Source organism: Prionailurus bengalensis, chromosome A1 (assembly GCF_016509475.1).
Source record: "Prionailurus bengalensis isolate Pbe53 chromosome A1, Fcat_Pben_1.1_paternal_pri, whole genome shotgun sequence".
In the NCBI taxonomy this organism is placed as follows: Eukaryota; Metazoa; Chordata; class Mammalia; order Carnivora; family Felidae; genus Prionailurus; species Prionailurus bengalensis.
In genome coordinates, this window is record NC_057343.1 from 196,624,269 (window position 1) to 196,638,716 (window position 14,448).

The window sequence follows — 14,448 nt, forward strand, 5'->3', positions numbered from 1 at the left end:
TTTGATCTTGTCATGACACTCATTTTCCTTGAACGCTTGCAGTCACGAGGCAGAGTGGGTCTGTGCCAGACATACCCCGGCGGGCAGGGAGGGCCCGCTGCAGGCCCGGCGCCGTGAGGGAGCCACAGCCCTGCACTTCCAACCGGCCCTCAACACCACCCCCCCTCCCCCACCAGTGCAGGGGGCCTCCAGCTTCAGCTGATCCACATCCGGTTAGAAACAGTTGCTAAGCTTGCTTCTGGTTACCTTTTGTGGACAGTCTAGAGAGCCAGAGGGCAGGCAGCCCGTCTCCCCTGTGTCTGCCAGGCCTGGGCCAGTGGCACAAACACAGAGCCTACCATGAACAAAGAGTGAGCAGGGGCCCTGCACCCACACATGCTCAACAGCCCTCAAATCCAAACTAAGAGTCGAAACACAGAGAAATCTCAAGCAACAGATAATAATGATCACAGGATGACTCCACATCCAGGCCTTGGCTAAAGAAAGGAAGCAAAGAACAACGTCTGCACTGTGCTGCCAGGGAAAACTGGTGAGTTCCGCACAATGCTCCTTCAGAACCAGGATCTCCAGGCAGCTTTCCACATTTACTCAATCTCTTCTTTCCAGTCCCAAGCACTTGAGAGCTCGTTTCTCACTGCTACAATACGGGGTTCTGTTTGTGTTTGTGAGTCAAGGTGAGACCATCTTCCTGGGCAGCGAGAAGCTCCAAGAAAGAGCAAAGGGAAAGGTGTAAAACCTCGGGACAACAACTTACACACTGATCCCTCAGAAAGTCTCCCCCGTGATGTTAGGGCCTTAACACATTGCACCAATCCCACCAGGGCAACTCCTTAGTATTTTGACGAAAGAATCGATCCAGCTTCTAGGTTTTCTTAAAAGTATATCAAGTGACAGGGAAACCAAATGGGGATAAAAAGATATTCCATGAAAGGAAAAGTGTCTTCTTCCCTTTTCCTAAGCTGTTGGCCAACAGTACTACTAATTTTCTTCAAGGAAGAATTCTGGAACTTTATTATGAAAAAATATAAATAAAAATCAAATTAAGTGCAAATGAGTGGCAGATTCCTCTCTTTAGGAGAAGAACTTGGTGAAATCATAGCAATGGTGGGGGAAGCTAACTAGCAGTGAGAGCTAAGGCCATCTATCTACACACAAAAAACACAGCACACCAATGTTCCAGGGCAGAGACATTATTTGTGCAGCTACTGATTTAATTCTAAAATCAATAGTATTATTAATTGATAATAATACTTACTGTGTGTCAGGGGCTACACAAAGTACTTTACACACATCTCATTGAATCCTAACAACTACTAATCATTAAGTTCACTTTTCAGAAGTGAACAACAAAGAAGTTAAGTCCTCACACAAGGTCACACAGCTGTTCTCTGGGAGAGCCAGGACTCAACCCCAGTCAGTCTGACTCTAGACCCTGCACTCCCAATTGCCATGTATTATTGCTTATTGCCCACATAGGTGATAAATATGCAACAGAGAGGGCTTGAAGGCAAACATTCTCAAATCACATACAATTTGTTTCCAAAACCCCAGTGGAATCCCTGCATTGCTGTTCAGGAGCTGGCCGATAAGTTTCAGAAGATAATTTCTAACAGCATTTCCTCAGCCTTCCAAAGAGCAGACCTCAAGGACACCAAGGGCGACACAGAATCACAGCAAAACTCTTACCATCCCAATGCCTTCAAACGCAAAAATGGCCGTGCCAAAGAACAGAGGGTAGGTCTTCCAGGGAGCCACCAAGGGGAGGCGGCTGGGGTCTGGGATATTCTGAAAGAGAAAATAAAACAAAGCAAAGGCTATACAGAGATTCGAGATTTGAACTCCAACATCAGACAGGTCATAACCTTTTCCTAGATTCAAGATCCTCTAAAAGGAGAAAGTCTGACGCCTGACATGGTTCGGGGACATTTAGTCTTTGTATTTTTTTTCCCTTCAGGCTTAGAAAACCCCTATTTGCTTTGGGGAAAGACTATATCCCAGTGTACTATAAAAAACTCAAATGCTGGAGCTTGCATAAAAATAGTCACATTCTTTCATTAGGTAATCCCATCCCCAGAAATTGAATCCGAGTAGGGAACAAAAATCAAAATATACATGCTTATTTATTTTTGAGAGACAGAGAGAGAGAAAGAGAGAGAATGTAAGCAGGGGAGGGGCAGAGAGAGAAGGAGACAGAGGATCTGAAGCAGACTCTGAGCTGTCAGCACAGATCCCGACGTGGGGCTCAAACCCACGAACCGTGAGACCATGACCTGAGCCGCAGTCGGACGCATAACCAACTGAGCCACCCAGGCGACCTGATTATGTGCTATTTTTGACGTAAAAATTGAGATAACTAAGAGCACATGAAAAACGCTTACGAAATAATAGTGAGAACATTCACTTTTAAAATTTGCATATTCACTATAATGCCACTACGTAAACACTCCACATGGATAAAGCTGCTTTTCTCTTTCTTTTAATTCTTATAAAAGAGTTTGAACACCTGAAAAATTTTATTGATACACACATGATAGGAGTATTGGAACATTAGGGATAAAATGGCAAAAAAAATAAAAAGCATTTAAAATTATAGGCAGATGAAAACCATAGCACTTGTTAACTGCAGGTACAATGTACAGGTGTTGAAGCATGGAGGTGCAGACACAGAATCCTACCTGGCTCACCACTGGACAACGGCCCCCAGCGACGGAGCATCAAAGGAACGGGACTCAACACGGACAGGAGCTGTCCTTTCAGAATGTGGTTTTTGAAACCACGCGAATACACGGCTTAAATATAAGAATTGCTTTTTAAGCTGCCTTTATAATATTTTTTGTGGCGCCTGGGTGGCTCAATCGGTTGAGCATCCAACTTCGGTTCAGGTCATGATCTCGTGGTCCGTGAGTTCAAGCCCCACGTCAGGCTCTGTGCTGACAGCTCAGAGCCTGGAGCCTCCTTTGGATTCTGTGTCTCCCTCTCTCTCTGCCCCTCCCCCACTCACGCTCTGTCTCTGTGTCAAAAATAAATAAACATTAAAAAAAAATTTTAAGCTGCCTTTATACTGTTTTAAAATTGATTTAACTATAGAGGTATTTAGACAAATATGGGGCATGCTCTAACAGTGTGACAGAATAGTACCAGTGAACAAAAGGAGATCTAACATTAATCTCTATAACAGGCTTCTCTTTGAAAGTTTTCAAAGCAATTATACTATAGTTCCCCTAAAATATAATTTTAAAAATGCATTTTTTTTCCTTCCTGAGCTTCTACTAAGAAATTTCTTAGATCTCTTTATAAGAAGTATTTCAGTACCTGGAATGAAGACAGACTAATAAATATTTTTGCTCTACGATGAGACAAAGAGTGAAATTACAGTGCCTTGAAATTACTCCTGAGTCACAGTGTAACTTCTGGAAGCTTCCTGGAAACAGGAGCAATCTGTTGGTTAGAGGCTGACTGTTATCCAGGCTCATACATCAGATCTGGCTGAAGTATCAGAGAGGGAATTTCAGAATCCATGTCTGGGGATACTGGTGTGAATGAGACCAGCAGAAGGAATTTATAATTTTCCATACTTAATAATTGCTACTGACTTAAGAGACCAACCACTTAAGTGGAAAATGTTTAGGGGCACCTGGGTGGCTCAGTCAGTTGTATCTGACTCCTGACTTCAGCTCAGGTCATGATCTCGCGGTTCATGAGTTCAAGCCCCGCATCAGGCTCCGCACTGCTAGTGCTTGGAATTTTCTCTCTCTTCCCCTCTGTCTGCCCCTCCCCTGCTTGTGCATGTTCTCTCTCTCTCTCTCTCTCAAAGTAAACAAATAAACTTTTAAAAAAATGGAAAAAGTTTAACGTGCAAAGAAACATACAAATTAAAATCAGCTCATTATCGACATATTACCTCCTCAGTTCTGATATTATTAATTTCAGTGATAACAGCTTCCTGAGAAAATGCTGTTAAATGTACATAAGGATTGCAAGATGTACTCCAATTTTGGAAATATCCTAACTATGAAAAACATTGCATCTCAGAATTAAGGAAATGCAGCGATAAAAACATTTACTGGGAGCCCCCTCCGGGGGAGGCCCTCTGCTCAGAACCATGCCATCCGTCATTCCAGGTGGTGAAGATATGGGGAAGCCTGCACAGGTGGAGGATCTCGGTCGGCTTCCAAGATGGTGTTTGCACGAAGAGCAAGCGCACCGGTCACACACGTTCGGGACCACGGAAGGGTTCGGAAACACTGGACAGCAGAAGACGCCAAGACAAGACAGCAGCAACACAGCCACAAAAACGACCCAAAGGGAGCATCTTGACCTATGCACATCAAAATGATGCTGCTCGACTCACAGCCACAGCACCGTTCTCCCAAGCCACCCCAGCGCTGAGAGCACTGTGTGACCACACACGCCTCCTGGCTAAGCCCAGAGGCAGGCTCACACTCACGCTCAAGAAATTGGCGGGGCTGCCTCATCTGCAAGGGCAAGTTTGCTCTACGCACAGACAACGCTCTAAACGGACACTGCCTTCCACTGGGGCGGAGACACTGTTGGAAGCCACGTTCCCATCCCGGCCCTCTGATCACGGCAACCACCGCAGTCCAACGACTAAATGCAGTGTGTGTGCACGTCCATGTGAGGTGGCCTTGCTCGCTTTAATGTCCACTGCGGTGTGTCCTAGGCACTGATTCAGATCTCTAATTACAACGTTAAATCATGCATTTATTTACCCTTCCTTGTTTTCACTTAATTTGCCAGAGGTAGAGAAGAAAACTCTCTGGAAATGGTCAATCATGCGTTCATGGGTCCTCCTTCCATGCTCATCAAAAATGGGACATATCCAGACAGCAGTTTATTTTGTTCTTAAAAAATAGTTCTGCAGAAGAAAAGTCAGTATCGGCCACCCATCTGACTCACTAAGACAGAAAAAAAACAGTAAATGCTCACTGAGTACAATGTTAATCTAAATTCATTATGTCATTTCCTCAGTAGAGGAAAACCTGTTTCACAATGTGCTGCTTTCCTAGAAACCGTATCAGTGAGTGACCTGGTCACTGTTAAGTAGACCGTGTGAAAATGAGTTAATGTTCACCTGTCAGATTGACTAATATTAAAAAGATTGATATGTCGGGGCGCCTGGGTGGCGCAGTCGGTTAAGCGTCCGACTTCAGCTCAGGTCACGATCTCGCGGTCCGGGAGTTCGAGCCCCGCGTCGGGCTCTGGGCTGATGGCTCAGAGCCTGGAGCCTGTTTCTGATTCTGTGTCTCCCTCTCTCTCTGCCCCTCCCCGTTCATGCTCTGCCTCTCTCTGTCCCAAAAATAAATAAACGTTAAAAAAAAAATTTAAAAAAAAAAAAAAAGATTGATATGTCTAGTGATGGCTACTTACATACTATGGAAGGGAGCCTAGATGAAATTGGTCAAAAGCTTTTGGAAAAAGCGACTTGGCAAAATAAAAATTCAAAAGTACATACTCTTCAACAGCTACACCTCTAGAAAAATACCTTGGGGGAGTATTTCTACATGGCCACAAAAAGAAAGGCCTCAGAAAACTCACTGCCAGAATACTAAAGTAACACTAAAAAATTATAAACGACCTGACGGTCCACTGATTGGGGACTGGTTAAATAAACTAGGGCACATCTATTCTCTGAGATACTATGCAGCAATTAAAAAGGATGAGGTAAAACTATGTGTAACAACATGGAAAGCTCCCTGCCACACTGGTGCTGTCCCGGAAACAAAAAAGCGAAGTAGAGGAACAGCACATCTAACAATTTTTAAAATTAGGTTAAACACAAAACAAAACATTCTTTTTTTTATATATTTCTCTATGTACTAGACACAATTCAAACCAGGATACTGTCCGTGTTATGTGTAGACGCATTCACAGGACCTAGACGGAGACAGACCAATCACACACAGTGAGTCTCTGAAAGAGCCTCGGGGTGGAGATGTGGTTTTCGATGCTCGTGTTGTCTGCATCTTAATGAGTATGCACTGAGTCCTTTGAGTAATTACATCTAAATACCTTTTTTTAAAGTTATGCTTTTATTCACCTGCTTTCATTCTCCTCTTTTTCTGGAGTGTTGGCAAAACACATTGTCTCGTCCATAGAGGGCCACACTGTTTGAGGGCACATTTTTCTCGCCTCGTCTTCTACCCATTCACACACATCTTCTCTTGCACTGCCCCACAGACCTGCCCCCGTGGGCGAGGCAAGGGAAAGCAATACTGGATTTATAATTTTGACAAATAAATATATAACTGGAGTGGTAAGGAATTACTTTATCTGAATATCACGTTACAGGGGCCCCTGGGTGGCTCAGTTGGTAAAGCGTCCGACTCTTGATTTCGGCTCAGGTCGTGATCTCACAGTTCGTGGGAGGAAGCCCCATGTTGGGCTCTGCGCTGACAGCACGGAGCCTGCTGGGGATTCTCTTTCTCCTTCTCTCTCTCCCCCTCCCCCTGCTTGTGCTCTCTCTCTTCTCTCTCTCAAAACAAACACGTAAAAATAAATAAATAAATAAATATCGAGTTAGAGAAGTTGATTTTTCTTTTCATCTTAATATGTGTCTATTTTCCCATTACACGATGATCCATATATTAACTATCCAGTTGAGGAAAAGTCTAAACCAGTGATCTCAATAGGGGTGACTTGGCACGCGCATACCCACCCTCAGCACACTTTGCAATGTCTGGGGATATTTTTGGCTGGCCTAACTTGGGGAGTGGCTGCTACTAGCAGTTGGTGGGTAGAGGCCAGGGATGCTGCTAAAATCCCACGATGCACAGGACAGTTCCCACGACAGAAAGCTTATCTGGCCCAAAATGTCAACAGTGCCAAAGTTGAGAACCCCTAATCGAAACATACCACACGTAAGTAACATCTCCCTATTTATGTTCCACTTACTTGTTTTGTTTGCTGCTTTGATTATATAACAGGCGGAGGGAGAGCCTGGGCTCTTACCTGGACAATGAACTGGTAGAGCATAACCAGGCTAACCAGCATGGTGATGTTGGCCAACAGAGAGAAGATGGACAGGGCTCGGAGGTTCCTGACAAAAACCAGCAGCACCAGGAAGGGCAGGAAGGTGAGCATGTAGAGTCGGGAGTCCATGGTGGGCGTCAGAATCACAGTCTCATTGTTGTGGCAGTTGTTGGTGGTCCCATTGGCCGCTTCGATCACCTAGAATGAGGGGAAGGAAAGCGACAGAAAAGTCTCTCAAATGACAGAGGCCGGTGGACCTCCCACCCAAAGGGTTCCTAACTGGGGGCTCAGGAGGAAAACAACGCCATTCAGGAGTCTGTGGCTGGTGAACCATCTTCAGAGATCTTCATAACTGTCATCAGCAACCCAACTGTCTGAGCTGGGTTTGATCCCATCTTATCTAAAGACAGGAGGATAGATAAGGTACCTGGAAGTTTCTCAGTGTCATAGGTCTTTAGACAAAATTACACAAAAGACACCGTTCTATATAATGTGTTAAACTCTTAATTCTTTTGTTGACCAAAACTGGCTTAGAAGGAATCCTAAACTCAAAATCCACTTATCTCTTGCCATTCTCTCTCTCTTTTTTTTTTAAACCAGGGCCCTACCTGTTTAAAGTTGTCAGCCAGAAAGACAAAGTAGACACAGCAGAACCCCAGCTGCGTGACAATCAGGAAGAAGTCCACCAGGTGCCTGTAGAAGGGGAAGGAAAGAATACAAACATCATGAGAATGAAAAGCAAGAGAGTCCCGGAGACAGAGGTGTTCCAACAGTGCTTCTTCCCAGGCCGTCACAGCCCCTTCCCACCAGGTGACAAGGATGAGGGTGCCCTGACAAAAGGAGAAACCGTGCAAGGTGCCACCAGTCTGGAGCTTTGGAGGAGGGTGAAGACGACGCTGAGGTCCCCTTCCTCTGTCTTCTCTAGAATGCTGCGTGGGGTCGGGTGATCCCGAGATCAGAATGGCTAGAGTGGAGCACACACCCCAGGACCAATGACCAGCCCTTGGCCTCCCCCTCCCCCGCGGCCTGCCTATCCTGTCTCACACTGTTTGTTCTAAAGCTACAGGGAGCCCTCAGCATAAAAGCCCAGGAGGTGGAGCCCTTTATGCTTGCTTTCTATAATATGGATCTAAGAAACAGCCTACTCTCACATAAGTACACAGAAACAGATGTACCAAAACAGACAACTGATGGAAGCCCTGAACAATAGCTGGCAACAACCTAAAAGATCATCAAAAGGAAAATGAGTAAATGCAAGACCATTCTTAAATGGAGAGGTATACAGCAGGGAAAAAGAGTATGTTAAATCTATATGTACTGGTAGAGATAGGTCCAGGACCTTTAACTGAAAAGACAAATAAACAAAGAAAAAAACAGCTTCCAAATAGTACTTATAGTACTGTCAATTTGTGTAAAAAATGTAAAAGAACATGTGTATGTTTGTATACATACAGAAAATGCCAAAAGTATACCCAAGCAAGTGTAACCAATAGATACTTTTATTTTTCACTTTATGAACGTGTATCTTGCTCAAAAAAAAAAAAAATTACCATGAACAGACATTAATTTCATTAAAGAAAGGAAGGGAGGAAATAAGGAAGGAGGGAGGAGAAATGGGGAGAGAGAGAGAGAAAGAGAAACAGAGAGAGAGGAGAGGAGAGAGAAGAAAGGAGGGAAGGGGGCGGGGAGAAACAATCAATCAACTACCAGCCAACCAAATAACCAATGGTGGCCACTTGGCACGATGGCTTCTCCCAGTCACAGAAAATGATTCTGCTAAAAGAATCGCAAAATAAACCTGTATCACAGGAGGAAGCTATGTGTGAAACTATAAAACCTCCCTATGAACACAAAAAGGGAGTTTTCCTGGAGAACATACATTTAATGCAGTTCCATTTAAAAAGAATTTAAAGGATTCAGCCTTTGATGTCAACTCTCTACTTCTAAATATACCATTTCCTCAAACAGGAAACAAAAATTAGAATATTTCTCTCCAGACATCTGGAAACTTACCCTAAGGAGAAATTTCCAAACACTCCCCGCCCCCCTCCCCCCTTGAAATGTCTCTTTCCCCAACAAACCCATTTGTTCTAGCTCAGCTCATCTCTTCCTTAAAGACTTCCTTCTCCTGCCCGGTGCCCTGCCCTTAAAGCACCTATCATGTGCACTTTGCATCTGGCACAGGTAACCGTCCTTAAATCTCCTCCCCGTCTGAGCCCCTAGGGTGCGCTTCTAGCTTCTGACACTTTTTCTACAGGTATAGACTATTCCTGATCTCTTGTCCTTGAGCCTTCCACATATCCTTCTCCTTACAGAGACTACAAGTCCACAAAGGGCCAGGACCACACTATTCACCCCAGGGGGAACCCCCTCCCTGTATCGAGAATTATTCTGCATGACTTATAAGAGAGTGCTTAAATATCTTTACTGAACAAATGAGTGAATAAAAAATAATCACTGGTCATAGACTGTCAAAGCTGGGAACAGCCAGGTTGGCCAATAAGGAAACTGAGGACCAGAGAAGAAAGGGGTCACACAGCCAAGGTCACCAGATGACTGCAGGCAGAGCTGAGCAAGGAGCCAAATCCATTGACCCAAACAATGCTCTTTCCACTGCTTATACCGTGTGCCGCACCCCACCTCCCTGTCGGAGGGCCTCCGCTCTGCGAGGCCACAGCTGCAACGAAGGAGGGAAGTGGTTACCTTCCCCAGTGTGCGTGGTTCCGGAGCCAGGAGCTGGGGCTGGATTCCAGTCCGTACATCACTGTGTCCCCATAGTCCACAAAGGGCTTGTTCAGTCTGGGAGGAGAGGGAGAGAGGAAAGGCAGAGTGTGTGGGTTCAACAAAGTGACAGAACACAGGTAGCTCCCTGAGACCTGGGCCAGTTCCCCACCTGTCACCCTGGAGAAACTACTGAGTCCTGCGTCTAATGCTTTCAAGGATCAGAAGTGTTAAATCAACAGGTCAGTTACTTCCATATAATTACCGACCATCTGGCAGAACCATTTCAGTGGGGTAAATACTACAAAGCACATAAAATGAGAATGCGGTCTCTGTCCACTGGACACAAGCAAATACAACAGATGACAACAAACTGAAAAAGAACACAAAAATAACCAGGGGAAGGGAGTTCTGCAATAATCAGCAGCCACCTGCAGCTAGCGCAGAGAATTTAGAGTGGCCTAAATCCTCTCTTTCAGTGCGGCTAACAGAATCCCAAAGGACAACTTGGCATTTCAGAGCGCTCACCTGCGGCAGAAGTGGTGAGCACATTTCACCAGGATACCCATGCAGTGCACAGCCACGATGCCTATCACCAGCAGGCTGAGGGGACCCATCTGGGGACAGGTGTTGCGGGCAAGAGAGAGAGAGACAAGCAGGTAGAATTAGGAGTGAACCCAATGGAGAGTGGATTTGCAAGTGATCCAAACACTACTAAGGCACCTTCCAGTGACAGAACATCTGGCACAACATTCGAGATAGGAATGTGATCGTGGGGGTTAGCTCGGGGAGAAGGGCATGATCTGAACCTTAGCATGCTTTCAAAAGAGTTAACCTCATGGAGAAGAATGACACAGCATAAGGCTGTTCCAAAACAGCTTCAATTCAGCCGAACAGAAGGCTCCTATGTTCTGGGAAGAAGAGACAGGGAAGGGGTGGAGGGAAGGGGAAAGGTCTTGTTAGGGCAACGCCAGATCAGGAAAAGATGCCCTTAGCTAAGGGCAATCCACATCTCTGAGCTAGCTCCAACTCTAAGAGAAACCAAATGGCTTTAGATTGCAGTCTGTAGGGGATGAATCATAACAGAAAAAGTAAAATTCTCAGAGTTGGCCTCCTAGGAGTGGGACGTGGAAGGACCGTGGAAGAAACCAACAGATTTCTGTTACGAGTCCATTACTTAATATTATTAACAGAAACTCCCTGAGACATTTTAAGTACTCCTCCTCACCCCAGAGTAAGCTACATGAGGGCAAGAATCTCTCTTTTTTATTCACTGATAACGCTCAGAACCCAGAACAATGTCAAACACACACAAGGCCCTAAATAATATGTTTAAGTGAACGAACACCTGAATTTTGCTTTTTCTCAGCTGAATTAAAGAGTCAAGCTTTTCATTTTTAAGTGTTTTAAATGAAGCAAATTTAAAAAAACACACACACCATCTCCTAAAATTTGTCATGATACTCCCCCTGCCAGTGCAGATCCTTACCAAGATGCCTGCATTCTTCACTGCCAGAGGCAGCCCCAGGAGGCCGGTGCCAATGTTGCCTTTTAGCAAGTGGACCAAAGTCTGGAACCATCTGAAGTGGAAAGAAGGTAGACAAGGGCATGTTAACAATAATGACAGCTAACATTTACTAAGCATGTAGCCCTGTGCTAAACACTTTCATGCATTATCTCATTCAATGTCTACAACAACCCTATGAAATAGATGTTAACTTTGTTTTATGGATGAGGAAGACACTTGCTCAAGGTCATATACCTAATAAAGAGTTCAGCCAGGATTCAAACCCAGGCAGTCTGACCCGCAAGCCCTCCCCTTGCCTCTGTGCTATGAGCTCCATTCCCTGTGGGATCTCCAAGAACCCCATCTCTATGGCACATTAGACCAGAGGGACACCACAGCTCTCTGTAGATGCTTTATCTTTTCCTAGTGGGTCTGGTCTGGGTTTCACCATAACTGCCCACTACAGAGACTCGTATCCAAAACCACAATGGAGGATGACAAGCATTCAGTGTGAAGGACAAGACACTGGTGTAAGAGAAAAACGAGGGACATAAAAAACAGAAGCCCAGAACCCTTAAAAGAAAACTGTATGCAAAGTGAACAGAGCAAAAGGAATATGGTACCACAAACGGCCAGTCCCTGGAATACTTTGTATTTAAAATTAAAAGTCGATGGGAATGCAAGCTCTGGAAAGCAGTATGGAGGTTCCTCAAAAAACTAAAAAGAGAACTACCCTACGACCCAGCAATTGCACTACTAGGCATTTATCCACAGGATACAGGTGTGCTGTTTCGAAGGGACACATGCACCCCCACGTTTATAGCAGCACTCTCAACAATAGCCAAAATATGGAAAGAGCCCAAATGTCCATCGATGGATGAATGGATAAAGAAGATGTGGTATATATATATATATATATATATATATATATATATATATATATAATGGAATGTCACTTGGCAATCAAAAAGAATGAAATCTTAGCATTTGCAACTACGTGGATGGAACTGGAGGGTATTATGCTAAGTGAAATTAGTCAGAGAAAGACAAATATCATATGACTTCACTCATATGAGGACTTTAAGAGACAAAACAGATGAACATAAGGGAAGGGAAACAAAAATAATATAAAAACAGGGAGGGGGACAAAACATAAGAGACTCACAAATATGGAGAACAAACTGAGGGGTACTGGAGGGGCTGTGGGAGGGGGGATGGGCTAAATGGGTTAAGGGGCACTAAGGAATCCACTCCTGCAATCATTGTTGCACTCTATGCTAACTAATTGGGATGTAAATTATAAAAAAATTAAAATAAAATAAAAGAATCTGCATTTTCAAAAATAAATAAATAAATAATAAAATTAAAAGTCGGATTGGAGAAGCCCTCTTCAAACGTCACCTAGTTCATCATTCTGCCTTGAGGACAGATTTCCCCCTCACCTATTATAGACTGTCCATCTCACGCTGTGATTGTAAAGCCTATCCCGCACCCTCATTCATTTTTTCACCCAGCAAATACCATCTGTTCTGTGTAAAACATTGTGCTCATACTGTGGTAGAAAGAAGTATGAATCAGATACGGACCTGGACCTCGGTCTCTAGAAATTAATAATGTTTCAATGAAAAAATAAGGCAGATACATTAATAACCACCCAGGTAGAGAGACGCCTTAAGATGTGCCCGGGAACAGTGTTCAGGGAGGGGGAGGCAGGTGAGGGTCCCAGGGTGGAGATCTGAGCTGAGTCCAGGAGGACAGGCAGAGCTTGCAAGGGTGCCCCTGGGGAAGAAAGGCCTGGAAATACAAAGCTAGAGAGAGACAGGGGGCATCAGCACAGAGGAGTGTGTTTCCTCAAGGACTGATAGCAGAGGAATGTCCTCATCTGCCATATTTTCTATCCCGCTACCTCCAGAAGGATACAAAACAGGTCAAACATAGCCATCGCTTTGCCCCCAGTACATAGACTCACTCAGGATTTGGCCTCTGGCACCGTCTGGAAATTCTTCCGCACAAATACCTTAAATCCCTCCTAAATGATGTTTCCATATATTTCTTCAAATCAGCAATTCAGAAGAAACCAAAAGCAAATAACATATGTTCACTCGTAAAGACCATAATAAATATGACCTATCTCTACTCTCTGGAATGGAATTTTACTTTTGGTAACCTTTTTCCTTCTACCTCTAGGAAGAAGACCTCTCGACCTGCCTACTGTCCCCAAGTTTTTCAGGAAAGATCAAGAAAATGTCTTTGAATCTAAATGAGAAGAGGCTGAGCACTCTCCCGGACTATCCTGAGGAAACAGCCTAAGGACCACACGAGTACAGGGGTGACTGCTTAATTATCAGCAGCCAGGGACCAGAAGATTATAAGCAGGATGATAAGCGAAGCAAATGTCTACCTTAGCAAATGTTTAATCCACTCAAGGCAAAGGTAAGCATTGTAGCAAACCCACCTGCCTACCAGAGGCCTCCCCAAAATGCCTCTGAGCTGGGTTTTGTGGGAGACCAGGACCCTATTAGCCCTGGTTCTGCCAGTAACTCTATACAATTTCCTCCCCTTGTCTGGACCTTAGTCTCAGCTGTAGAGTAAGGGGACTGGATAGGACAGCATCCTTTCCAAGGTCTCTTTAGCTCTGAAACACCAAGATTCTAAGCAACTGGCCAACATTACTCTCTTTAATCAATGGCCCCAAGCTGAGATTACCCAAAACCATGAGTATCACAAAATCAACTCCATGGACTGCAAAGTCTTAACTATGGGGAGTACAGGGAGGAAACCTTGCAAATCTCTGTAGTTCAGTTTATGTTCCAGATCAGCAGTTCTTACACTTTTTGGTCTCAGGAACCCTATATATACTTATAAAGTATTAAGGATACCAAATAGCTTTTGATTATATGGATTATGTCTGCTGATATATATTACAAATTAAAATTGGGAAATTTTAAAATATGTATTGATTAATTAATTAAAATAACATGTTAATAAAATAAGTAAATTCTATTGTAAATTAATTTACTTAAAATTAAGTTAATTTAAAAATAAAATTATATGTTAATATAAATAACAGATTTTTAAATTTCTTTTTTCTTTTCTTTTTTTATTTGAGGGAGAGAGAGAGTGTGTGCAAGCAGAAGGGCAGAGGTAGAGGGAGGGAGAGAATCAAGCAGGTTCTATGCTTAGCATGGAGCCCAACTGGAGGCTCCGTCCCATGACCATGAGATCATGAC

At 44.0% G+C, this 14,448-nt stretch overlaps 1 protein-coding gene across 1 annotated transcript in view; it reads right to left on the minus strand.

The window, feature by feature from the left end:
• Window positions 1–14,448, minus strand: part of SLC36A1 (solute carrier family 36 member 1) — a 45,669-nt gene that overhangs the window by 17,815 nt on the left and 13,406 nt on the right. Inside the window, exons 3-8 of the mRNA XM_043599507.1 lie at window positions 11,201–11,291; window positions 10,240–10,328; window positions 9,694–9,789; window positions 7,599–7,683; window positions 6,970–7,188; window positions 1,687–1,785 (exon numbers count right to left, since the gene is read on the minus strand). Coding sequence (XP_043455442.1) covers window positions 1,687–1,785; window positions 6,970–7,188; window positions 7,599–7,683; window positions 9,694–9,789; window positions 10,240–10,328; window positions 11,201–11,291 — 679 coding nt within the window. The remainder of the gene's footprint in view (window positions 1–1,686; window positions 1,786–6,969; window positions 7,189–7,598; window positions 7,684–9,693; window positions 9,790–10,239; window positions 10,329–11,200; window positions 11,292–14,448) is intronic.